Source organism: Schistocerca serialis, chromosome 9 (genome assembly GCF_023864345.2).
Source record: "Schistocerca serialis cubense isolate TAMUIC-IGC-003099 chromosome 9, iqSchSeri2.2, whole genome shotgun sequence".
Lineage (NCBI taxonomy): Eukaryota > Metazoa > Arthropoda > Insecta > Orthoptera > Acrididae > Schistocerca > Schistocerca serialis.
This window is the reverse complement of record NC_064646.1, coordinates 326,098,085-326,123,068: the sequence shown is the minus strand read 5'-3', so window position 1 is coordinate 326,123,068 and position 24,984 is coordinate 326,098,085. Positions and strand designations below refer to the sequence as shown.

General features: G+C 40.2%; 1 protein-coding gene across 2 annotated transcripts in view; it reads left to right on the top strand.

Moving 5' to 3' along the window:
• Window positions 1–24,984, top strand: part of LOC126419113 (synaptotagmin-7-like) — a 572,342-nt gene that overhangs the window by 399,030 nt on the left and 148,328 nt on the right. Inside the window, exon 1 of one of the 2 annotated variants that reach the window (XM_050086210.1) lies at window positions 11,230–11,507. The exons of the other annotated variant lie outside the window; for it this stretch is intronic. Coding sequence (XP_049942167.1) covers window positions 11,290–11,507 — 218 coding nt within the window. The 5' untranslated portion in view covers window positions 11,230–11,289. Of the gene's footprint in view, window positions 1–11,229; window positions 11,508–24,984 lie in introns of those variants that run through there. 2 annotated transcript variants of the gene reach the window in all.

The following is a 24,984-nucleotide window of genomic DNA, read 5'->3' as shown; positions in this document are numbered from 1 at the left end:
GCATTTATCTCATGGGCTTTCATGTGCACAAAAAAATGTCATTAGGGTTTTGTATAGAATCCCTAGCGAACTATACGGAAGTTTCATCATAATTTTTTTCTCAAATTGGCGAATAAATTTTTTAGAAGATTAAAATTTCTCCAAACAATGTTTTTTTCACGAAATCCTGCAGAACTATTCAAATTCAGTACAGAGAACTGTAGAACTACAGAGAACTGTAGAACTAAGATGTATCTATCAAGAACTCTGAAGAAATGTTAATTTCTCGAAAATCTAGTGCTAACAAGGCCAGACGCAATATATTCTGCAGTTATGCCCACTGCCGACATCAATCCACATAATTTTGATGCGCGAATTCCCATAGTCGAAGCTCCTCCGTTGCCCACTGGTCGGCTGACTGTAGATGAGCAGGAAGCTTGTAATAAAAATACGCGACGTTACCACGAAGATCTTACACACAAGCATTCTCGTGAGAAAACGATGCACGTCGTATTCCATGGGCTTCTGGCGTCTTCGGATCCATACATCTCGAGAGACCAGAAAACAAAAACTGAAGAAGATAAAAGATCTGCTCTTGGAACCATGTCCCAGTGGACAACCCAACAGCGACCCTTCTAAAAGCAAGCGAGGAACGTGACAACGATTTCGACTGAATAATGTGAAATACGGAATAAAACACTTCAGTTCGGAAATTTCGACTTCTAATTCGTTACAAGCGATCTCACAATAATTTACTCTCGAACTTTTACTTGAATCGGGTAAATCTATTATGTGTGATCCGCCAAATTAGATCCGCCATTGTGAATTTTGTAGTTCCAAAATCGGATTCCAAATCAGCGACCCAAAGAATCTGAAAGGAACAAAGTTTTTTAGGATTTTATAACATCTGTTTTTCTATTATGTACAGGTTTTAAAGCGAGTTGGCCCATTTTGTGCCAGCGATGGCAGTTATCGCTGAAACAACCGGTTTGCGGTTCCAAGATGCTACTCCAGGCGGGTGTAAAATGAATGTGGGCAACGGAAAATAATAAACGCTAAAATGAAGATTTGACCCTGTCTGACTACCCCCTGAAGCAGATCTTAGGATATCTTAGTTCTATAAATTATAATCTAAATGAATGATGAAGGCAACTAGTCCTACTAAATAATAAACGTTGTCCCTGCTTATATATTTATTGTAGATTAAAAAAAAACTTTATATTACAAAGTTTACATTTCCTAAGTAAAATTACTAATCAATTGTCCAACTCTGCCCCTTATTATGACTGCGCAATCTAATATGAATAACGAAATGACTGACATAATCCACGTTCCAAACACTAGAAGACACTACTTTCAAATATGGTCTACGGTGGTGTGGAACCTCAGTGGAAATAAACTAACGTCATAACAGCTGTTTGGCTCTTATAGCCCTAATAAGCCAAAGCAATTTGCGATATCGCCGTATGTACTGCGTCGGGTGCATCGAAGTGATGGTTCTCGTACTCGTCTGTGACGATGGAAGACTTCCAGCCACAAATAAACACTTTCAAACACTAGGACGGCAGAAGGTGGTCCTCTGACTAATAAACTGTAATACTATCTTCTCCTCTCTGTGTTCTACAGACGAGAAACGCGAACTCGCAGCCACAAGGACAGAGTTCAGATAACGTCTCAACGTAAGTATAGGCAGAGGAAGTGCTCTCAGTTATTGAACGCTGCGTACTCCACGACGATCTCCAACACAGAGGTGAAGTCCAGAATCGTATAGGTTCGCAACAGTACAGTACAGTACCTAACTGTTCTAGATATAAACTCTCCTGAGAGCAAACACAGCACGTCCGTCTGTACCAACAAAGCTGATATCGAGCGACCGTCACATGTGGGCGCTCACAATAAGAGACCTCGTCTCTGCAGCACTGGCCTCCCAGCAAGGTTCGGCTCCCCACTCTCGTAATTCCGGAAACGAATCGTATTGCCGAAACCACAGAATATTCTCCCTCTCTACAGATTCTTCAGAATGCCGACCATCCATGTTTTAGTCTTTTGTCGTCCAGCGCGGAAAGTTTGCGATGAAAAACCTATACTTGTGCAATAGTACGCTTCTGAGTAAAAATCCTTGGAAATAACCCATCCTACGAGGTTTCAGAGGTGACGCTTCTTCGTTCCTCTAGCTGCATCCAAGATTTTCGTAGTTTCCAAAGTACAATCCCGTCCGGCCAAACACCAGCCGGTCACGACTCTATTGTGCTCCAGCGCTCAGGTGTCCCAATGTCCGTCTTGCTACTTCCTATGTTTAAGCAGGACCAACACACCTGTGCTGCCTGCCGTTTCATTTCCACTGTAGCTCCAAATTCTACTAGTATGATAATGAAGGCACTCCGTCGCCTTTCATGCAATAAGCGTTAACAATTATTTACAAAGTATACATGACAATGTTAGTCTCCTTTGTATATTCATATATATTATGTACAACCTATCACATGATAATTATTTGTGTTTGTAGATCACAGCAGAGTATGTGGATGGATGCTTGTAAGGTGCGAAATTATAGCCACCTTACACGGTTATATCAAGTTTTTTTTTTTCAAAGTCAGTTTAACAGGACTGTTAAAACTGTTCAAAATAACCTGATTCTTAAATAAACGCTCTTCGGTTTTTTTCCTGTCATTTCCTGTAATAAACGTAGAAATCACACAAAGATTGAAACATTTTCAGTCCCTCAGATTCATGACATGTAGCATCAAAATATTTAACAGGCACATAAAAAAAACGTAGTCCATACACCGTTAGCTGCTTTTCTCAGAAAGTGATAAGTCGTTGATCATTAGGAAAAACCACTAGCATTCTTCTACTGATTGTAATATTAGAAACTCTGCTCAATAATCATGATGTTATTTGGGATCATAGCGCTGTTTGGACTTTACTACTAGTCAGTCCTAAACGATGAAAACTGAAATTGAAGAACTCTGTTTTTCATGTTAATTTGTCAGTTTTCAAGGGCTAAAAAGTAGATAAAGGTATGTTGCGGCTACACAGGCATCAGATCAGTTGATTCCTATTTTTATTGTAAACAATGAATGAACTCTTAAGTTTTAAATTTTCTCCTTACATTATGTCTAAAGTTTGTTGTGGCTCCTCCCGTTTTTAATCTTTTAAAACAAATGAAACATTGTGCTTCATCATCACGCACTTCGTAAAATACTTCCAGACTAGGGATGGTGCAATTCTGTCCGACGACGGCAGTAAGAGACCAAATCTTGTGCGCTGCATGTACATAGGTGCCACTAGTAGGCCACACCACATGGCTATTGTCTCATCAGTGCTGCACCAATTCTTATGCCATTTGTTTATTCCTCGTTTCTATCTGCATTGTTATTAAAATAGCTCTGATTGCTTTTCCTATTTTCTCAGTGGTTCCCAACCTGGGGGAATTACCTTCTGAGTGGTAAAATAAAATTTTCTGAGGTGTAAAAACTAAACGATTTTATTCTCTCTAGCCGGCCGCGGTGACCGAGTGGTTCTAGGCGCTTCATTCCGAAACCGCGCCACTGCTACAGTCGCAGGTTCGAATCCTACCTCGGGCATGGATGTGTGTGATGTCCTTAGGTTAGTTAGGTTTAAGTAGTTCTAAGTTCTAGGGGACTGATGACCTCAGAAGTTAAGTCCTATAGTGCTCAGAGTCATTTTTATTCTGTCTCAGCCACAAAACTTAATTACTTTCAATGGATCGATACTATTATCACAATTCTGTAAGACTCTAACATTGATTATGTAAGTTATCAATAATTACTTTCTTAGTAGCATTAATCCGGTAGAGGTTACAGTTACCTCACATAATCCATCCACTACACATATATGTTGTGCTTTTCCCGTACATTGATAATGATGACAGTGAGCCATACACAGAAAATGTGCTAAATATCACAAGAAAATATCTTCTCCAAGTTGTCCAAATTGTACCTGCAGTCGTCCACAAATTGCATCTACATCTACATCTATATCCACATTCCGCAAGCCACTTGACGGTGTGTGGCGGAGGGTACTTTGAGTACGTCTACCGGTTCTCCCTTCTATTCCAGTCTGGTATTGTTCGTGGAAAGAAAGATTGTCGGTATGCCTCTGTGTGGGCTCTAATCTCTCTGATTTTATCCTCATGATCTCTTCGCGAGATATACGTAGGAGGGAGCAATATACTGCTTGACTCCTCGATGAAGGTATGTCCTAGAAACTTCAACAAAAGCCCGTACCGAGCTACTGAGCGTCTCTCCTGCAGAGTCTTCCACTGGAGTTTATCTATTATCTCCGTAACGCTTTCGCCATTACTAAATGATCCTGTAACGAAGCGCGCTGCTCTCCGTTGGATCTTCTCTATCTCTTCTATCAACCCTATCTGGTACGGATCCCACACTGCTGAACAGTATTCAAGCAGTGGGCGAACAAGTGTACTGTAACCTACTTCCTTTGTTTTCGGATTGTATTTCCTTAGGATTCTTCCAATGAATCTGTCTACCATCTGCTTTACCGACGATCAACTTTATATGATCATTCCATTTTAAATCACTCCTAATGCCTACTCCCGGATAATTTATGGAATTTACTGCTTCCAGTTGCTGACCTGCTATATTGTAGCTAAATTATAAAGGATCTTTCTTTCTATGTATTCGCAGCACATTGCACTCGTCTACATTGAGATTCAATTGCCATTCCCTGCACCATGCGTCAATTCGTTGCAGATCCTCCTGCATTTCAGTACAATTTTCCATTGTTACAACCTCTCGATATACTATAGCATCATCCGCAAAAAGCCTCAGTGAACTTCCGATGTTATCCACAAGGTCATTTATGTATATTGTGAATAGCAACGGTCCTACGATACTCCCCTGCAGCACACCTGAAATCGCTCTTACTTACTCGCTTCGAAAAAGATAAGTAAATTAATTGACAGCACAACACACCAGTAGCTACATAAGGCTGTACGCATTATTATTATTATTATTATTATTATTATTATTATTATTATTATTTCTTTACTTTCTCAGACGTTAAGTCTGGTTAAAAATGGGAAGTGACGCGGACCTTGATCAAGCGTCACTTCCTTTTAACTGTACGGTATATGTTATATTGCATTTAGGAACTTTCGGGTAATTGAACATGTATCAATAATTACGGATTTCTGTAATTGTATATATAAGTTTGGATGTAGCTGTATTGTATTGATGTACTGGTGGATATTGTGTGGTATGACTCCTGTAGTTGATAGTATAATTGGTATAATGTCAACTTTATCCTGATGCCACATGTCCTTGACTTCCTCAGCCAGTTGGATGTATTTTTCAATTTTTTCTCCTGTTTTCTTTTGTACATTTGTTGTATTGGGTATGGATATTTCGATTAGTTGTGTTAATTTCTTCTTTTTATTGGTGAGTATGATGTCAGGTTTGTTATGTGGTGTTGTTTTATCTGTTATAATGGTTCTGTTCCAGTATAATTTGTATTCATCATTCTCCAGTACATTTTGTGGTGCATACTTGTATGTGGGAACGTGTTGTTTTATAAGTTTATGTTGTAAGGCAAGCTGTTGATGTATTATTTTTGCTACATTGTCATGTCTTCTGGGGTATTCTGTATTTGCTAGTATTGTACATCCACTTGTGATGTGATCTACTGTTTCTATTTGTTGTTTGCAAAGTCTGCATTTATCTTTTGTGGTATTGGGATCTTTAATAATATGCTTGCTGTAATATCTGGTGTTTATTGTTTGATCCTGTATTGCAATCATGAATCCTTCCGTCTCACTGTATATATTGCCTTTTCTTAGCCATGTGGTGGATGCGTGTTGATCGATGTGTGGCTGTGTTAGATGATACAGGTGCTTGCCATGTAGTGTTTTCTTTTTCCAATTTACTTTCTTCGTATCTGTTGATGTTACGTGATCTAAAGGGTTGTAGAGGTGGTTATGAAATTGCAGTGGTGTAGCCGATGTATTTATATGAGTGATTGCTTTGTGTATTTTGCTAGTTTCTGCTCGTTCTAGAAAGAATTTTCTTAAATTGCCTATCTGTCCATAATGTAGGTTTTTTATGTCGATGAATCCCCTTCCTCCTTCCTTTCTGCTTAATGTGAATCTTTCTGTTGCTGAATGTATGTGATGTATTCTATATTTGTGGCATTGTGAACGTGTAAGTGTATTGAGTGCTTCTAGGTCTGTGTTACTCCATTTCACTACTCCAAATGAGTAGGTCAATATTGGTATAGCATAAGTATTTATAGCTTTTGTCTTGTTTCTTGCTGTCAATTCTGTTTTCAGTATTTTTGTTAGCCTTTGTCTATCTTTTTCTTTTAGTTCTTCTTTAATATTTGTATTATCTATTCCTATTTTTTGTCTGTATCCTAGATATTTATAGGCATCTGTTTTTTCCATCGCTTCTAAGAAGTCACTGTGGTTATTCAATATGTAATCTTCTTGTTTAGTGTGTTTTCCCTTGACTATGCTATTTATCTTACATTTGTCTGTTCCTAAAGCCATATTTATATCATTGCTGAATACTTCTGTTATCTTTAGTAATTGGTTGAGTTGCTGATTGGTTGCTGCCAGTAGTTTTAGATCATCCATGTATAGCAAATGTGTGATTTTGTGTGGGTATGTTCCAGTAATATTATATCCGTAATTTGTATTATTTAGCATGTTGGATAGTGGGTTCAGAACAAGACAGAACCAGAAAGGACTTAATGAGTCTCCTTGGTATATTCCACGCTTAGTCTGTATTGGCTGTGATGTGATGTTACCTGAATTTGTTTGGATATTAAGTGTGGTTTTCCAGTTTTTCATTACTATGTTTAGAAACTGTATCAATTTAGGATCTACTTTGTATATTTCCAATATCTGTAGTAACCATGAGTGGGGTACACTATCAAAGGCTTTTTGGTAATCAATGTATGCGTAGTGTAGCGACCTTTGTTTAGTTTTAGCTTGATATGTCACCTCTGTATCTATTATCACTTGCTCTTTACATCCTCGTGCTCATTATTATTATTATTATTATTATTATTATTATTATTATTATTATTATTAAGCTGGTTAGACACAAAGCATTAGCAGCTTGATGTCGTCTAATTTGTGCCAGTTCAGAAGTAAGGTGTCCAGCAATCAAGTGATTCACAAACATTAAGTATAGTGCACACATCTGAACTCGCTTGGTCTACCCTCACTGTGGATAGTCAGCTTTCTTACCTGAGAAGGAGTTGTGGCTAGCACTTGCGATGCACCGAAAATTGCTCCATCATTCATTCTAAGACACACACACTAAATATCGTCCACCTTTCACATCTTTCATCATTTTAAAAATAACTGTTCCAAGCAAAGTCTTTCATTCTCAGTTTAGTTAGGTGCTATAGTTGATCTTCATATTGAGGGAAAGGAGGGGGGACGGCAACTAACAGCGGGGGGCAGGGGAGGGGGGGGGGGAGGTGCGGGTACTAGCTAATGTCTAGCTGCACTCAGGGGTAATGGTCTAAGAAAGGTTGGATACTACCATTCTGTAATAACACACTATTTCACAGCAATGGAAATTTTACGAATAAAAATCAGTCGTTCTTTCAAAAAGATTTACTCATAAACCAAACAGTTTAGCACTGCTGCTGTGGCTAATTGATATTCCATTTCATCTACATCTACATCGATACTCTGCAAATCACATTTAAGTGCTTGGCAGAGCTTTCATCGAACCACATCCACAATTCTTTATTATTCCAATCTCGTATAGCGCGCAGAAAGAATGAACACCTATATCTTTCGGTACGAGCTCTGATTTCCCTTATTTTATCGCGGTGATCGTTCCTCCCTATGTAGGCCGGTGTCAACAAAATATTTTCGCATTCGGAGGAGAAAGTTGGTGATTGGAATTTCGTGAGAAGATTCCGGCGCAACGAAAAACGCCTTTGTTTTAATGATTTCCAGCCCAAAACCTGAATCATTTCTGTGACACTCTCTCCAATATTTCGCGATAATACAAAACGTGCTGCCCTTCTTTGAACTTTTTCGATGTACTCCGTCGATTATGTCTGGTAAGGATCCCACACAGCGCAGCAGTATTCTAAAAGAGGACGGACAAGCGTAATCTAGGCAGTCTCCTTACAAGGAAACCTCCCCATCGCATCCCCCTCAGATTTAGTTATAAGTTGGCACAGTGGATAGGCCTTGAAAAACTGAACACAGATCAATCGAGAAAACAGGAAGAAGTTGTGTGAAACTATGAAAAAAATAAGCAAAATATACAAACTGAGTAGTCCATGCGCAAGATAGGCAACATCAAGGATAGCGTGGGCTCAGGAGCGCCGTGGTACCGTGGTTAGCGTGAGCAGCTGCGGAACGAGAGGTCCTTGGTTTAGGTATTCCCTCGAGTGAAAAGTTTTCTTTCTTTATTTTCGCAAAGTTATGATCTGTCCGTTCGTTCATTGACGTCTCTGTTCACTATAATAAGTTTAGTGTCTGTGTTTTGCTACCGCACCGCAAAACCGTGCGATTAGTAGACGAAAGTGTTTTGGTTGGCAGGAGAGCCAACACCGTGTTACTAAAGGAGGCCGAAAGGCACGCGTTTTAGCTCGCGCAGGCTGGCGTGAGGTCTGGAACAGGACAAGGAAATTAGAATTTAGAAAAAAGGACGTAGCTGGTGGAATACTTTAATCCATTAATGGTGAACGTCGGTCTGGACGGTACATGATTCACAATTTCAATAGTAACTAATAATGGCGCCTTGCTAGGTCGTAGCAAATGACGTAGCTGAAGGCCATGCTAAACTATCGTCTCGGCAAATGAGAGCGTATTTTGTCAGTGAACCATCGCTAGCAAAGTCGGTTGTACAACTGGGGCGAGTGCTAGGAAGTCTCTCTAGACCTGCCGTGTGGCGGCGTTCGGTCTGCAATCACTGATAATGGCGACACGCGGGTCCGACGTATACTAACGGACCGCGGCCGATTTAAAGGCTACCACCCAGCAAGTGTGGTGTCTGGCGGTGACACCACAGAAAGGACGTGCCTCTCCAATGGGAACCGAACACATTTGATCGCAGGGTCATAGGTCAACCGATTCCTCCACAGGAAAACACGTCTGATATATTCTATACGACACTGGTGGCGGCATGTGCGTCACATGACAGGAATATGTTGTCGACCCACGTAACTTGTACTCTTGGCGAATGGGTAAAAAGATGCTTCTACCTTGCCCGATTTAGGATTTCTTGTGGATGTGATAATCACTCCCAAAAAAATGATGAAAACATAAGAGTTTGTCACATAAACTGCAACAAAGGAATGCAACAGTTTCACAGTAGCACAGTTTTCCCTGTGCTCTGTCAAAACATATGTTTTTAACGTTTTCAAATTTTTCCGTGTGTAGACCGTCAAATCTTGCATATGTCCAAGCAAATCTGAACATGTCGTGGAATTTTGGAGAGCGAGGTTGATTCTGTGTCAGTGCCTGAACTTTCATAATTGTCTGAAAATAAAAAATTAAAATTTTCACTCGAGGGAAGACTTGAATCAAGGACCTCTCGTTCCACAGCTGCTCACGCTAACCACGAGACCACGGTGCTCCTGAGCCCACAGTATCCTTGATGTTGCCTATCTTGTGCATGGACTACTCAGTTTGTATATTTTGCTTATTTTTTTCATAGTTCCACACAACTTCTTCCTGTTTTCTCGATTGATCTGTGTTCAGTTTTTCAAGGCCTATCCACTGTGCCAACTTGTAACTAAATCTGAGGGGGGTGCGATGAGGAGGTTCCCTTGTTAGTAGGTCAGTTACATTTTCTAAGTGTCCTGCCAATAAAACGCAGCCTTTGGTTAGCCTTCCCCACAACATTTTCTATGTGTTCTTTCCAATTTAAGTTGTTTGTAATTGTAATACTGTTGTGTACATAGTTCCGCGTAGCCAGCGCGTACACAACTTTCCCACTAGAGCGCGCCCCGCTAAGCGCAACAGTGCAGGCGCAGCGCTCGTCCGTCTCTGCACTACGAGATGGCGCTGCAATAGAGACGGACCAAATTCTGCTTCCGCCGATCCGCGTATTAATATGTAACGCAGCCAATGAGATTGCTGCTAACGTAGAACCTTTTCTCCTCGCGGATCACACTCGTGCAGTGATACATGAATGCGCGAGGTATTATAACGAGTGTACAGACCTCAGATTAGTCAGTCTGCATTATCTATACCAGTCTGCATTAGTCTGTACCAGTCTGTACGAGTTCTACAATTGTCTGTACCAGTCTATAGTCAAGTTTCAGTCTGTGCCTAATAAGATTACCATATTCCTGTACCTAGCCATGAAGATAAATGTATAGACACTTTTGTCAATTATCCGAGATATATGTGAGAATAAGATTAACGTACCAATACCAAAGGAACTTCAGATTTTCGATTGTAAATAGCATCCAGAACCAAGTTAAGTAATTTTTATGCTCATTATTTTAATAAATGTGTGTGAAAATTAATGAAGTTCTGTTTAAAGTTGGTTACCGTCAATCTGCTACTCTAAGCGTGCAAGTGGCATTTCTATCGTCCGACCTAACTGCAGAAGATAAACACGCCACGATAAGACCACGAGACATATTGCTGAAACTCGCCTACTTCGTTAGAGCGACAAGTCAAATAATGATGGTGTGTGTACTGAAGGTCTTACAGTACGCACACCACAAATACCTAGCCATTTAGTTGAATTTACGGCTTTTAGATTAGACTGATTTATCGTGTAACCGAAGTTTGAGTTCCTTTTAGCACTCATGTGGATGACCTCACACTTTTCGTTATTTAGGGTCAACTGCCACTTTTCGCACCATTTAGATATTTTTTCTAAATCTTTTTAACCCGTTACTAGTAAAAATAAAATACCTCTTATAACGGAGACCAGACAAATACCGAAAAATACCTGTTATTCAGAGAGTTTTAACCGGTCAGTTTTTCCCACCCCCACCGTGCGCCGCTCCGTTTCGCGTGAGCTTCTTGAGAAATGCAACTAGAAGCTCCAGGAATTCTGTATGTGCACGAGTCGCCGCTCGTCGCCGTCCTATTCCTATCCCTATCCCTATCCCTATCCCTAGCCCTACGCAACACGTGCGCCGGTGTAGAGACGCGCCAAAGTGCGCATGCGCGGAGCACGCGGCACGCGGCTGCAACACGGCAGCCGCGAGTCCCCCAGCGGCTAGGCCGCCGTCGCCCGCCTCGCTACACATGAAGTGCGGAGCCGAGCCAAAGCGGCTACCGGGCGACGCGGAGGCCTCTGTTAGGGTGACCGGCCGGTGTCGAGCCTCACCATGGCGTCGCGTAGTCGGGTGGGCGACCTGTTCTACCGGCACGCGGGTTCGCTCCCCGGCCTGGGCAGCCTGCGTTCGTTCTCGCTGGACTCTTGGTGGGGGCTGCCGGACCCAGCGCCGGTGCAGATAACCGCCAGGCGCGATTCCTGGCTCAGCTGGGACGCAGTCAGCCGGTCACTGGACCTCGTCATCTCCTTCATAGAATACTACACCTCCAGGTAACGGCCGCCTAGCCTCCCGACAGCTGTTAGCTGTTTCCTCTGAGGCTGCAGCTCAAAAAAAAGTTTGCAAGGAAATTTCGCTTTAAGAGAGCAGAATAGGGTAGAAAAGATCTTTTAGTCTAATTCTACTATTGGCTTAAAATGTTCCTTAGAGAGTCTATTTTTAAGACTCATTCGTATAGAGTGAACCATGAATGTTAAAATCTATGAAAACCGGTATTTACTGATGAGGATCTGGCGCATCTAAGCGCTACAATCCAACACAGTCGGCAGGTGATATTTGAAGTAGCAAGCATCATCTACATACATACTCCGCAATCCACCATACGGAGCGTAACGGAGGGTACCTCGTACCACAACTAGCATCTTCTCTCCCTGTTCCACTCCCAAACAAAACGAGGGAAAAATGACTGCCTATATGCCACTGCACGAGCCCTACTCTCTCTTATCTTACTTTGTGGTCTTTCCGCGAAATGTAAGTTGACGGCAGTAAAATTGTACTGCAGTCCGCCTCAAATGCTGGTTCTCCAAATTTCCTCAGTAGCGATTCACGAAAAGAACGCCTCCTTTCCTCCAGAGACTACCACCCGAGTTCCTGAAGCATTTCCGTAACATTCACGTGATGATCAAACCTACCAGTAACAAATCTAGCAGCCCACCTCTGAATTGCTTGTATGTCCTCCCTCAATCCGACCTGATAGGGATCCCAAACGCTCGAGCAGTACTCAAGAATAGTCGTATTAGTGTTTTATAAGCGGTCTCCTTTACAGATGAACCACATCTCCCCAAAATTCTACCAGTGAACCGAAGACGACTATCCGCCTTCCCCACAACTGCCATTACATGCTTGTTCCAATTCATATCGCTCTGCAATGTTACGCCCAAATATTTAATCGACGTGCCTGTGTCAAACGCTACACTACTAATGGAGTATTCAAACATTACGGGATTCTTTTTCCTATTAATCTCCATTAATTTACATTTATCTATATTTAGAGTTAGCTGGCATCAACTAAAGCCAGTATTGCTGACCCTTGCTTAGATCCAACCGAGGTAGATTGTTCCAACACGTCCGTCAGAGACCTGATGATGGTGTAGTATAACGCAAAAACTGGTTGCCAAATAAAATATTTGACGCTGGCCGCTGTGACCGAGCGGTTCTAGGCGCTTCAGTCCGGAACCGCACTGCTCCTATGGTTGCAGGTTCGAATCCTGCCTCGGGCATGGATGCGTGTGATGTCCTTAGGTTAGTTTAGGTTTAAGTACTTCTAAGTCTAGGGGACTGATGACCTCAGATGTTAAGTCTCATAGTGCTTAGAGCCATTTGATCCATTTTAAATTTGACGGCTGAAAGGTGTTTAATTTGACATCTTCCATCGCCCAGAAAATAGCGTCTCACACCAAGTATGAGTGCTCGTGCGAGATTTCATGCTACCCACACAATTCAAGCGTTTCCTTCTTCATGATGAAACTCGGTCGCAGGGGCTATGAGAACGCTTCTGCAGAGTTTTTGATCGGAAGTGTCTGATCACCCACCATACGGCTCGGACTCAGCTCCCTTTGATTTTAATCTCTACCCATGACTATAAAGGTAACGTTTTGACGCAGACAACAAGCTGCAGATCAGCGTAGCGAAGTGGTAGGAAGTATAGGCGGCTGCCTCCCATGACTAGCGTGTTGGAAAGTTAGCTACGAAAAATGTCGCAGTCGGAGCGGCGACTATTTAGAGGACTAGCTGGAAGGTGTAGATTACCACTGCAAATAAAACGTTTTTGATTTTCACTGCGGTTTCTACTTTGCGACCGATCGGACCTTACTTTCTAAATAATCCTCGTAGTTACCGACGGAATAGGGGTCCTATTAGTTTCGGACAGTATCACGGAGGGCATTAGCATTAAGTAAAATACCATTCTCAATACGCTTTCTCTTCGTAACATGATTTGTTTATGGTAAACATGCTGAAGACCGTTCTTGTCTCGCTTCTGCTTAACTTGTCTTTTCACCTTTTTTATACAAAGTAAAACGTGAGTGCTTGAAAATTATAACAGTCATATTTCCAGGGATAGAAAAGGATCTAAAAGTAATACTTATGGTGCAAAAAACGCTTCGACTGGTAAGCGGAAGCCAGTCAATCGATATAATTTCGTCAAAATCGGTGTTCCGACAACAGCGAAAGAAAGGCTAAGAGTTCGCTGCTGGCATTGCCGATTAAAGGTTTTTTCAATTTCAGTATCAAAAAACATGAACTGGATTATTAAACGCTTTTTTTTTTTTCAAAACAACACTTTTCAAGTTGGCGGGAGCTATAACTCATGAAATACACGTACAATCACATTATATCTGTAGTATGTATGATTTTTGCGATATATTTTAATTTCGTTTTTTGGTGCCCGTTTTAATAATTATTTTCTTCCCAAAATGTTGACATTCATTTCATAGTACCGCCATTTTTCAAACAATTTTTTTAAAAATCCTTCCGTACTACATTAGACAATTTCATCAGTATCGAAGCAGTTTTTGAAAGTTCGTTGTAGGTCGAAAATTATGGCGTCCAGAGATCCCACCAAGCCCCCACGCACTCCACGAAGGCATTTCGTCGATATCGTGTAGTTTCGTCTGGGTGCAAGTAGTTTACTTTAAAAATTCTTAATACAATATTCAGGATGTACAGTGAAGGTCTAAAGTCAGTTTTGGATCTTTTCTTATTTTACTGAAAAAAATCGTGAATGTCGGTTCCAAAATCGAGCGTCACCCTGGTCTACTCCCTCTTGACCAGCGGAACAGGGCGGAACGTGTGACGTTCATTCGTAATCGATTATCGAAGCAAAGGCGTTCACGACACCCAATTACAAACTCTTTCACATCATTCAGGGCATTCTAATTCCACCTTTGCAACTTCAAGAAAAGGTGTGCATCTGGTCGCCAAACGCGTTTTGTTTCATTGAAATAAAACACCATCAGTGCCCTGTAACGAAAGATATTTAACAATTTGACTTGCTTTCCAGATGTAAAAACAGTTTGTTACAAAAGACGTTGACTTTTAAGGTTCGGTATCTCAATTGGAACAAGCGGAACCCTTTCAGGACCACTTTGTTGTCCGCCTGCCGCCTGTCTGTCAGACTGTTAAAACCGTTTTCTCAGGTGGGTAGCCGTATGAAGTTGAAACTTGTCATACTATGTAAAATCTACGATCCCTTGGCGGTGTAAAAAGCTTAAGCTTCTAGGTCAATGCAGTCAAAAGCTACTAACATATATGTCATATATTTTAATGCAAATTCACTCATTAAAACCTGTAGGGTACTTTCCATTAGCCCAGCACTACGAAATTTGCCTCTAAACAAGACTTCAGAATACAAGTGGAGAAAAACAATCCGAGAATTGTGAATTTCTAATTATATCACAAGGAATTCTTTTCCACTCACTTTTCATCTGTGTGTCTATGTGTCCCTCCATCTGTTAAGATCCCTTTTTCTCCGGAGCAGTTGGCGGTTTAATAAATTTAAGCTTTTAAATAAATGCTATCAGGAGATTCGGCCATTTATGTCACGTATTTTGATACTCGCAAGTTGACTCATTAAAACATATAAGGTACTTATCGTTGGCCTACGACCATAAAATTTGACAAGAAGCAATGTTTCGCAGTACAAGTACAGGAAAAAAAATCCAGAAAGTGTTAATTTGTAATAACATAACACGGAGGAAAAATTTTTTCTTATTTGTATCCGACTTCAAACTTAAAACATTCCCGATAGTCTTGGAATTCCCCAAACCGATATCTTGCCAGTATCTATGTCGATAACAGAAAAAATTGTCGAGATTCTCGATTCCTGGGATGGACCAATTGTCAATGAAGATAATGAAGTTTGTACAGAACCCTCAGCGCGTGAGTCCTAATCCAACCTGGTCAATTTTTTACTTGCGTTATTTCATGCCTGAATTTTCGATCACATCACAAAACGCCGTCTGCTTGCACGTCTTTGAGTTATTTCGTCATTTGTCACCGTTGATTTTAGCCTAATCCCCCACTATTTTGCGCAACTAAACATTTTTCATGTTAAACACAACCACGGTTTATTTGCATCCTTCCGGCTAATTATGTAACGTGTGTTTTCGAATAGTGTTACCAAATTTAAAACTAGTTTTTTTTATTTAAAACTGTGCTTTATTTTTCTCTGCAGTTCGTTATTTGTGTTATTTCATTTAATTGTGTTACTATGCATTTATTTAACGTGTAAGAGAAATAGAGTAATAGAGTTGCAAATCTAGGCGTGGGGAATGGAAGGGGGGGGGGGGGTGAAGAGAAGAGGACGGTAAGATGAGTGAACAGCAAGTTTAAAGAAGTGGGATGGAGAGTGAGTAGGAGGAAAAGGGTCGGAACCAAGAGAGCGACGGATGAGACAGGGAAAGTTTTTTTGTGTGAATTTTTTCAATTTATCCAGTGCCTGGTTTGCAAAATTTGTCTGATCTTTGAATAAATGTTTATTGCTCGTTAATGCTTTGTGTATATGGGAGTTTTCTTGGAAAGGGAGGAGGTGTATGTTTTTACTGAATTTGACGATTTTATACTTTTCTGAATTTTGTTCTATGATATTCCCATGAACTACCGTAAGTAAAAATCAACATTTTTTGTATTGAAGTGTTTTTTTTATCTAGGAGGGTAGCAAATGGTAAAACAATTTTCATTAAGGACCACTGGTGATATTTCGTTTGCTGACAAAAATACGCATTTTCTTGTAGTTGCAAAAAGGGAAGTAAAATATCCTGAATAAGTGTAATGTAACTACATACAACATGGCAATACAAATAAATCTTTGACCATAATATTACATGAACTCTACTTTTTCTTACATAAAAACGTGTTCATAACAACACAGCTTTGCCAATTGCTTGCTGATTCCATAGATACCATAAAATCCTCTCGAGAGTATATTTAAGGATTCTTATAAGAAATCCATATTTCGAATGTTGAAACCAGTTCAAGTCACCACCCCATATTCTACTAACATGAACTGAGTATCTGTAACGACTAAATACACCTTAGTAGCGTAATAGGGATCATGGGGGACCTACTCATTTGGCAATCCCAAAACTGCATCATATATTAATAAAGGAAACAGTATCGCAGTATCAAGATTCAATTAAACGAATGATTTGAAACATTTATTCATCATACACTTTAGGATGAAAACCCATATTTTGCACATTTAACTGTAACCTAAGCGCATTGTCTGTATTAATATTACTAAAATATAAATCATAACACTAAATCATCCATAACTCTGGTAATATTGTACATTTGCATAAACAAAGACCAACTCCGGAATCAGCAAGAAAGTTCTTTTAAGATGAGATGTATTACATTTTAGTTCTCAGTCATTTTAAATTTCGTAAAAAATCAGGTTTATTTGCTAAGATGGGAGGCGAGATTGTGGAAATAGTGGGCTCACGTATGATTGCTACCACATTAACACGTATCCAAATAAATTAAATATGCAAAGGAAAACTATTTTAAGCTAATGATAAAGCAAACTGAAACAGCGCTAGTCTTCAGGCAGTTTAATTCTATTAATAAATTCGTGTTTCTGCTTAAACTTTTTTGATCTCACGCCCCCTAAAGCGTGATTGGGAGAGGGGTGTCTGTAAACAGATTTTAGAGATACGGCAAATGGCAGTTCAGAGTGAACTAATGATGTGATAGACGTATAGACCTGCAGTATTTTTAATTTCTGTGAATGTCACCCAATTGTAGGTTGGTAACAGTGCAAAAACATACTCGATGTCTGTTGTTGCTACGAAATTCTTTTGTGGGTTGTTTTGTGTAACAAATATTGTACTATGAAGACATGTTTTGGCTGATCAGTATTGACATGGTATACAGTTAGAAAAACCTGATAGCATCATTGAACTCTGGAATTTGACTGCAACCAGTAAAATTCATCACATAATATTGATTAAATCCACAATTTGGATTAGTGACATAATTGAATAGGCCCTTCGAATTTCCTTTTATCGCCCTCAAACTTAGGAAACGTCACAGACAGAACATCAAAAAAATCCACAATACATTTCAAACGGCTGCATTCAGACATTCCGATAATAAAACGGAACTCGACGGGGTGGGGCGTCAACGTCAAGGTTTCTCTGGAAGAAATTTTGGACGTTCAAGATGTTGGAAGGTGGGGAAGGGGGACGCTAGATTCGTCTCTTAACGTAGCACGCTGTGCTGTACGGGGAAGTGTCATCTTTGAGTGACTGCAGGACGAAACACGGTGACTTAAACAGAATTTTTATTTGGTATGATGAACGGCACTTTTTCCCAAATGTGAAAAAATGTAAGTTGCTGCTTATAGTAGGAAAAACAATCCTGTAATACTCGAATACAGTGTTAGTGGTGTGCTGTTTGACACACTTCGATTACATATCAACGCGTAACACATGAAATGGAACTAGCATCTAGAGGAGACTGCATGTAGAACACTCAAGTGTTAGGATCCCCTCCAAGTTGGATTAAAGGAAGTTGTTCAGAGGTGAGCTGGGACATTTGTTACCGGTAGGTTCGATCAACAAGCCAGTATTACGAAAATGCTCCGTGAAGTCAAATAGGAATCCCTGGCGGGAAGGTGATGTATTTTTCTTGAAATACTGTTGAGACAATTTAGCGAACCACCATTTGCCACAGACAGAACGATTCTATCGCTAGAGAAGAGCGATCCTATGACGCCACCCTGTGGCACACATAAGGATGCCATTGTCTCTTATGAACATTCCTCGTCAAGGACAACGTACTGGGTTCTGTTCCTTAAAAAGTCTTCTAGTCACTCACATATCTGAGAACGTATTCCGTATAATTGGACTTCCGTTAACAGTGTGCATTACGGCACTATATCAAACGCTTTCCTGAAATTTAAGAATATGGATCTGCCCGTTTCCCTTCACTCATGGCTTGTAGGATATCGTGCGAGATAACGACAAGCTGAGTTTCACACGTGCGAGGATTTCGAAATTCTTTACGATCTATGGGCAGCATCTTTTCTGTCTTATGGAAAGGTACTATACTCGAATTCAAAACACATTCAAAAATTCAGCATCGAACCGATGTTAAAGATATTGGTATACAATTGTACGGGACCGTTTAATTACCCTTCTTACATATAGGAACCACCTGTGCTTTCTTTCTAGTCCCTTGGAAGTTTGCGCTGAACACATAGACAATCGTTTTTCTCTTCTGTTTTTGTGAGTGTTCCATGATGACTTGGTTATTGCGTCCATGAGGATTCTACCACAAGAGGGTAGATTTTTCAAAATGAAAAATGCTTCAAATTTTACGATATTCGGACAAAGTAAAACCCTACACAGAGCGTAATATGATTAACAATATAAATATGAAATGCTTATCACTAAATAACCTTTTCTTTAACAGCGAAGTCAGCTCCAGTGAACGGGAAAAATTCAGTTTTTTAAAATTATTTGCTACTTAGAAAGAACGTAGGAGCACAATGTGAAGTAAAGCACTCTTCGTACTGGTGCACAAATATTGTTAGCCTAGCTTTTACCCACAGCTGCTTTTGCATATTTATATTGTTTTGACGAGTGACGGCGAATACATTAGCCGGACTAAAACGAAATGATATTAATAATATACTTCTTAAGGTTTTCCTGACATAATTATTTATCTCCGGCTCACCATCAGATATCATTATTGTATCTCCACAATATTTCGTAGTAAAAACAGTCCAGCTTCGCCATGTAAAATAGCAGTTCTTTTCTACAATTTCAGAAACCTTCCGTACAAGTTACTACAGAAGCAACTCTCTCACGGAGTGATCTATAAACACACGAATTACCCGACCTCCGCACAAGTGTCATTTGCATCCGACTCACGTATACGATATTTAAAAACATTAATAACAATCAAAAGGCAGTAGAATAAACCAACTTTTAAAAAAGACAGAAAGGTTGTTTTGGAAACTGAAATCGTTGAAAATCTTTTAGAAACTAAGGAAAACAGAAAAAGTTGTTATACGAACAAAGAAACTAGTAAATGCTGACCACCCACACAATGTACCGTAATAGGACTTCTGTAAAATTTATTAGCTTATTGAAAATTACTTATAAAATCTCAGTATCAAGTATTCATAGCGAAAAAGATCACGAAAGAAACATATGGCCGGACACAAGTAGGACTCACGCACTGAGACTTATTTACAAGTTAAATTATGTACGTAGACAGTTCTTACATTCCAAGAATCGAGGATCACAACAATTTTTGGCTGGTATCGACATCGATATTTGCAAGATATTGGTCCCAGAGATTCCAAGGCTTTCGAGAATATTTTAATTACAAGTTTGAAGTTGGATGACAAATGACGAGAGAACTGTTTCTCTCGTGTGGTATAATTACAAATTAACTATTTTCTAAATATTTACTATACTGTACTATGAAACCTTTCTTCTCTCCAGTTTCATGATTCTACATCATGGAGAAGTACCCGTTTTAATGATCGAATTTGCGAGTATCAAAATACCTTACATAAATAGCCGTTTCGTTTGATTACACTAAATTAAAAGTTCAACGTTTTTACACCATCAAAGGACTATAGACCACAGCATGTGCCATGAGTTGAACTTGATGCGTCTGCTCCTTCCTGAGAGAATGGGATCTTAACAAACGGAGGGACGGTCAGTCTAATAACAAACGATAATTTTTTTTTTTCAAAGAAAAAATCGTTCAAATGGCTCTGGGCACTATGGGACTTAACATCTTGGCTCATCAGTCTCCTAGAACTTAGAACTACTTAAACCTGACTAACCTAAGGAGATCACACACATCCATGCCCGAGGCAGGATTCGAACCTGCGACCGTATCAGTCGCGCGGGTCCGGACTGAAGCGCCTAGAACCGCTCGGTCACCAAAGCCGGCAATTTTTTTTTGTTTGATATAATTACAAACTAACAAATTTTGGATTTCTTTCTTTGGTTGTAGTGTGAAATCCTGCTTCTTAGGAATATTCTTGATTTCAGGTCAACGGGAAATACCCTATAGGTTTTGAAGAGTCAGTATGCGAGAATCAAAATATATGGCAGAAATGGCAGTACTTTTCATTGTTTTTTGAAAAATATGTAAAAATCAGCCAACCGGGTGCATAGGTTTTCTAAATACCTTGACCAGGTTTCGTCACCTCTAAGGGTGACTTCATCAGAAGGTAAGGTAATTACATGAAGAAAATATCGTCAGAGATGTACATCTTTGCGTTATGAGTGTTGCTATTGTCGTTAAGTCTTCATCGTTGCTAGTTGCTTAATTCTGACACTATTTTCCGACGTTTTGTATAGTGGACGATACCTCATAAAGTCGCTTTCATCTTCTTGTACAGAGTTAAGCCATATTTCGCTGTGTCGATGGCCTGTCTGGTCAGATCATACCTCCATTGAGTGTGAAATCGCCTCGCGTTCGTTTGACGTCCAACACGAACTTCCCTTTACGCGAGACACCGATTACTTATTTTTGCTTTTCCGAAACACGTTTCAGCGCCTCCTGGGCTATCTTCAGTAGGTTTTGTTTATTGCTCTGAATGAAAATAATTTAACATAACTTCTTGTGCAGGTTATAATAATTCTTGCTGAAAGCTATTTTCGTATCTTATGGAGCCATTAGTAGGCGATTAATTTTAAGTTTCTTTCCATTCACATTTAAAGACACATGAAAAAAAACTCGGAAAAAAACTCTTTATCAAGTTTATGCTATGGCTCAACTTAGTGACTTGTGTTTTTTAGCTATAAATGTAAACAATTGTAAAATTTAACGTCGATTTATGTCTCTTTGTACACATAAATAGCTGTGAGCCTAAATTCACACAACGTCCACAAGAAGATGCTATCATGTTACAACAGTTTATAGATAGAATAATAAATAAAATAACCTTGAACTTAGACCAAAAAGTACTTGTACATGTTTTTGTTAAGCAAAAATGAAGAGACAGCGTCATGTATAGTGTAGAATACCTCTCCCATTTTGCCTTAGCAGCCACTGAAGTAAGGAGAACTGGAACGTCCAAAAGATGATTAGCTGCAGTTCATTTTGATCTCTTATTAGTAGCAATCACGGTCTATTTGATAATGCTTCTCCCATTTGACCATCATCATCTTCCGTTTTGGATAGACTATTGCTGTTGCACCCACAGTCAATTTACTCTGCAGTTAACACACACAATTCATCATTAGTGCACTACTATAACATCACAATTTATGTACTGAAAATTCGTACCGAGTATACTGTTACTTGGGAACATCCAATTCTTATTGTTTCGAAATCAGATGCGCTGCCTGTCTTCTAGATGTCAAGAATATCATATTTGTGGGCATTAATGGACGAATTAATTTTTACGAAAGTGCAAGTTACAATTAAATGTAGAGACATCTGCACAGCCCGAAACTTTGCCTCTTTTGCATTTTATATTAGCTCCATTTTCCCATTTTAATCTGCACATGCCTCGCTATTGTCATTTTCATCCCTATGCCAATATTTTGACGCTCCAAAAGAGTGAAACGCGTCATTTCCTGTAAGTAAAAAAAATATTTACAACCGAGACTGTCTTATTTCAAGTAACATCATATTAATTATCTGACCACAACGGAATCGTCACGTTAACGCCACTTACGTGGCATATCATGGCATGAATTTAAAGTATCGTGTACTTTGTCAACAACTTTACACAAGGACCAAAGATACTTATGCAATTACCTCATAAGTAAAGTACGTATTTGGCAGTTATGGCTTAAACCAGCAACCTCTCTGCCACCCGATTCTTTAAAGAATCTCACATATGTAAAGCAGCCTCAAACGTTTGATTACTTCACGAATGAGTTGATGTGTTAAATATTTGACGTTAAGCACGTAAAACCTTCATATGGATGAGTGTAGTCTGGATAATTTGCTTTCCGTTTCAAGAAAAGCTAGTTTCTCAAGCATCTCTACATCTACATCTACATCTACATTGATACTCCGCAATCCACCCAACGGTGTGTGGCGGAGGGCACTTTATGTGCCACTGTCATTACCTCCCTTTCCTGTTCCAGTCGCGTATGGTTCGCGGGAAGAACGACTGCCTGAAAGCCTCCGTGCGCGCTCTAATCTCTCTAATTTTACATTCGTGATCTCCTCGGGAAGTATAAGTAGGGGGAAGCAATATATTCGATACCTCATCCAGAAACGCACCCTCTCGAAACCTGGCGAGCAAGCTACACCGCGATGCAGAGCGCCTCTCTTGCAGAGTCTGCCACTTGAGTTTATTAAACATCTCCGTAACGCTATCACGGTTACCAAATAACCCAGTGACGAAACGCGCCGCTCTTCTTTGGATCTTCTCTATCTCCTCCGTCAACCCGACCTGGTACGGATCCCACACTGATGAGCAATACTCAAGTATAGGTCGAACGAGTGTTTTGTAAGCCACCTCCTTTGTTGATGGACTACATTTTCTAAGCTCTCTCCCAATGAATCTCAACCTGGTACCCGCCTTACCAACAATTAATTTTATATGATCATTCCACTTCAAATCGTTCCGTACGCATACTCCCAGATATTTTACAGAAGTAACTGCTACCAGTGTCTGTTCCGCTATCATATAATCATACAATAAAGGATCCTTCTTTCTATGTATTCGCAATACATTACATTTGTCTATGTTAAGGGTCAGTTGCCACTCCCTGCACCAAGTGCCTATCCGCTGCAGATCTTCCTGTATTTCGCTACAATTTTCTAATGCAGCAACTTCTCTGTATACTACAGCATCATCCGCGAAAAGCCGCATGGAACTTCCGACAATATCTACTAAGTCATTTATATATATTGTGAAAAGCAATGGTCCCATAACACTCCCCTGTGGCACGCCAGAGGTTACTTTAACGTCTGTAGACGTCTCTCCGTTGATAACAACATGCTGTGTTCTGTTTGCTAAAAACTCTTCAATCCAGCCACACAGCTGGTCTGATATTCCGTAGGCTCTTACTTTGTTTATCAGGCGACAGTGCGGAACTGTATCGAACGCCTTCCGGAAGTCAAGAAAAATAGCATCTACCTGGGAGCCTGTATCTAATATTTTCTGGGTGTCATGAACAAATAAGGCGAGTTGGGTCTCACTCGATCGCTGTTTCCGGAATCCATGTTGATTCCTACATAGTAGATTCTGGGTTTCCAGAAATGACATGATACGCGAGCAAAAAACATGTTCTAAAATTCTACAAGAGATCGACGTAAGAGATATAGGTCTATAGTTTTGCGCATCTGCTCGACGACCCTTCTTGAAGACTGGGACTATCTGTGCTCTTTTCCAATCATTTGGAACCCTCCGTTCCTCTAGAGACTTGCGGTACACGGCTGTTAGAAGGGGGGCAAGTTCTTTCGCGTACTCTGTGTAGAATCGAATTGGTATCCCGTCAGGTCCAGTGGACTTTCCTCTGTTGAGTGATTCCAGTTGCTTTTCTATTCCTTGGACACTTATTTCGATGTCAGCCATTTTTTCGTTTGTGCGAGGATTTAGAGAAGGAACTGCAGTGCGGTCTTCCTCTGTGAAACAGCTTTGGAAAAAGGTGTTTAGTATTTCAGCTTCACGCGTGTCATCCTCTGTTTCAATGCCATCATCATCCCGTAGTGTCTGGATATGCTGTTTCGAGCCATTTACTGATTTAACGTAAGACCAGAACTTCCTAGGATTTTCTGTCAAGGCGGTACATAGAATTTTACTTTCGAATTCAATGAACGCTTCACGCATAGCCCTCCTTACGCTAACTTTGACATCGTTTAGCTTCTGTTTGTCTGAGAGGTTTTGGCTGCGTTTAAACTTGGAGTGGAGCTCTCTTTGCTTTCGCAGTAGTTTCCTAACTTTGTTGTTGTACCACGGTGGGTTTTTCCCGTCCCTCTCAGTTTTACTCGGCACGTACCTGTCTAAAACGCATTTTACGATTGCCTTGAACTTTTTCCATAAACACTCAACATTGTCAGTGTCGGAACAGAAATTTTCGTTTTGATCTGTTAGGTAGTCTGAAATCTGCCTTCTATTACTCTTGCTAAACAGATAAACCTTCCTCCCTTTTTTTATATTCCTATTAACTTCCATATTCAGGGATGCTGCAACGGCCTTATGATCACTGATTCCCTGTTCTGTACATACAGAGTCGAAAAGTTCGGGTCTGTTTGTTATCAGTAGGTCCAATATGTTATCTCCACGAGTCGGTTCTCTGTTTAATTGCTCGAGGTAATTTTCGGATAGTGCACTGAGTATAATGTCACTCGATGCTCTGTCCCTACCACCCGTCCTAAACATCTGAGTGTCCCAGTCTATATCTGGTAAATTGAAATCTCCACCTAAGACTATAACATGCTGAGAAAATTTATGTGCAATGTATTCCAAATTTTCTCTCAGTTGTTCTGCCACTAATGCTGCTGAGTCGGGAGGTCGGTAAAAGGAGCCAATTA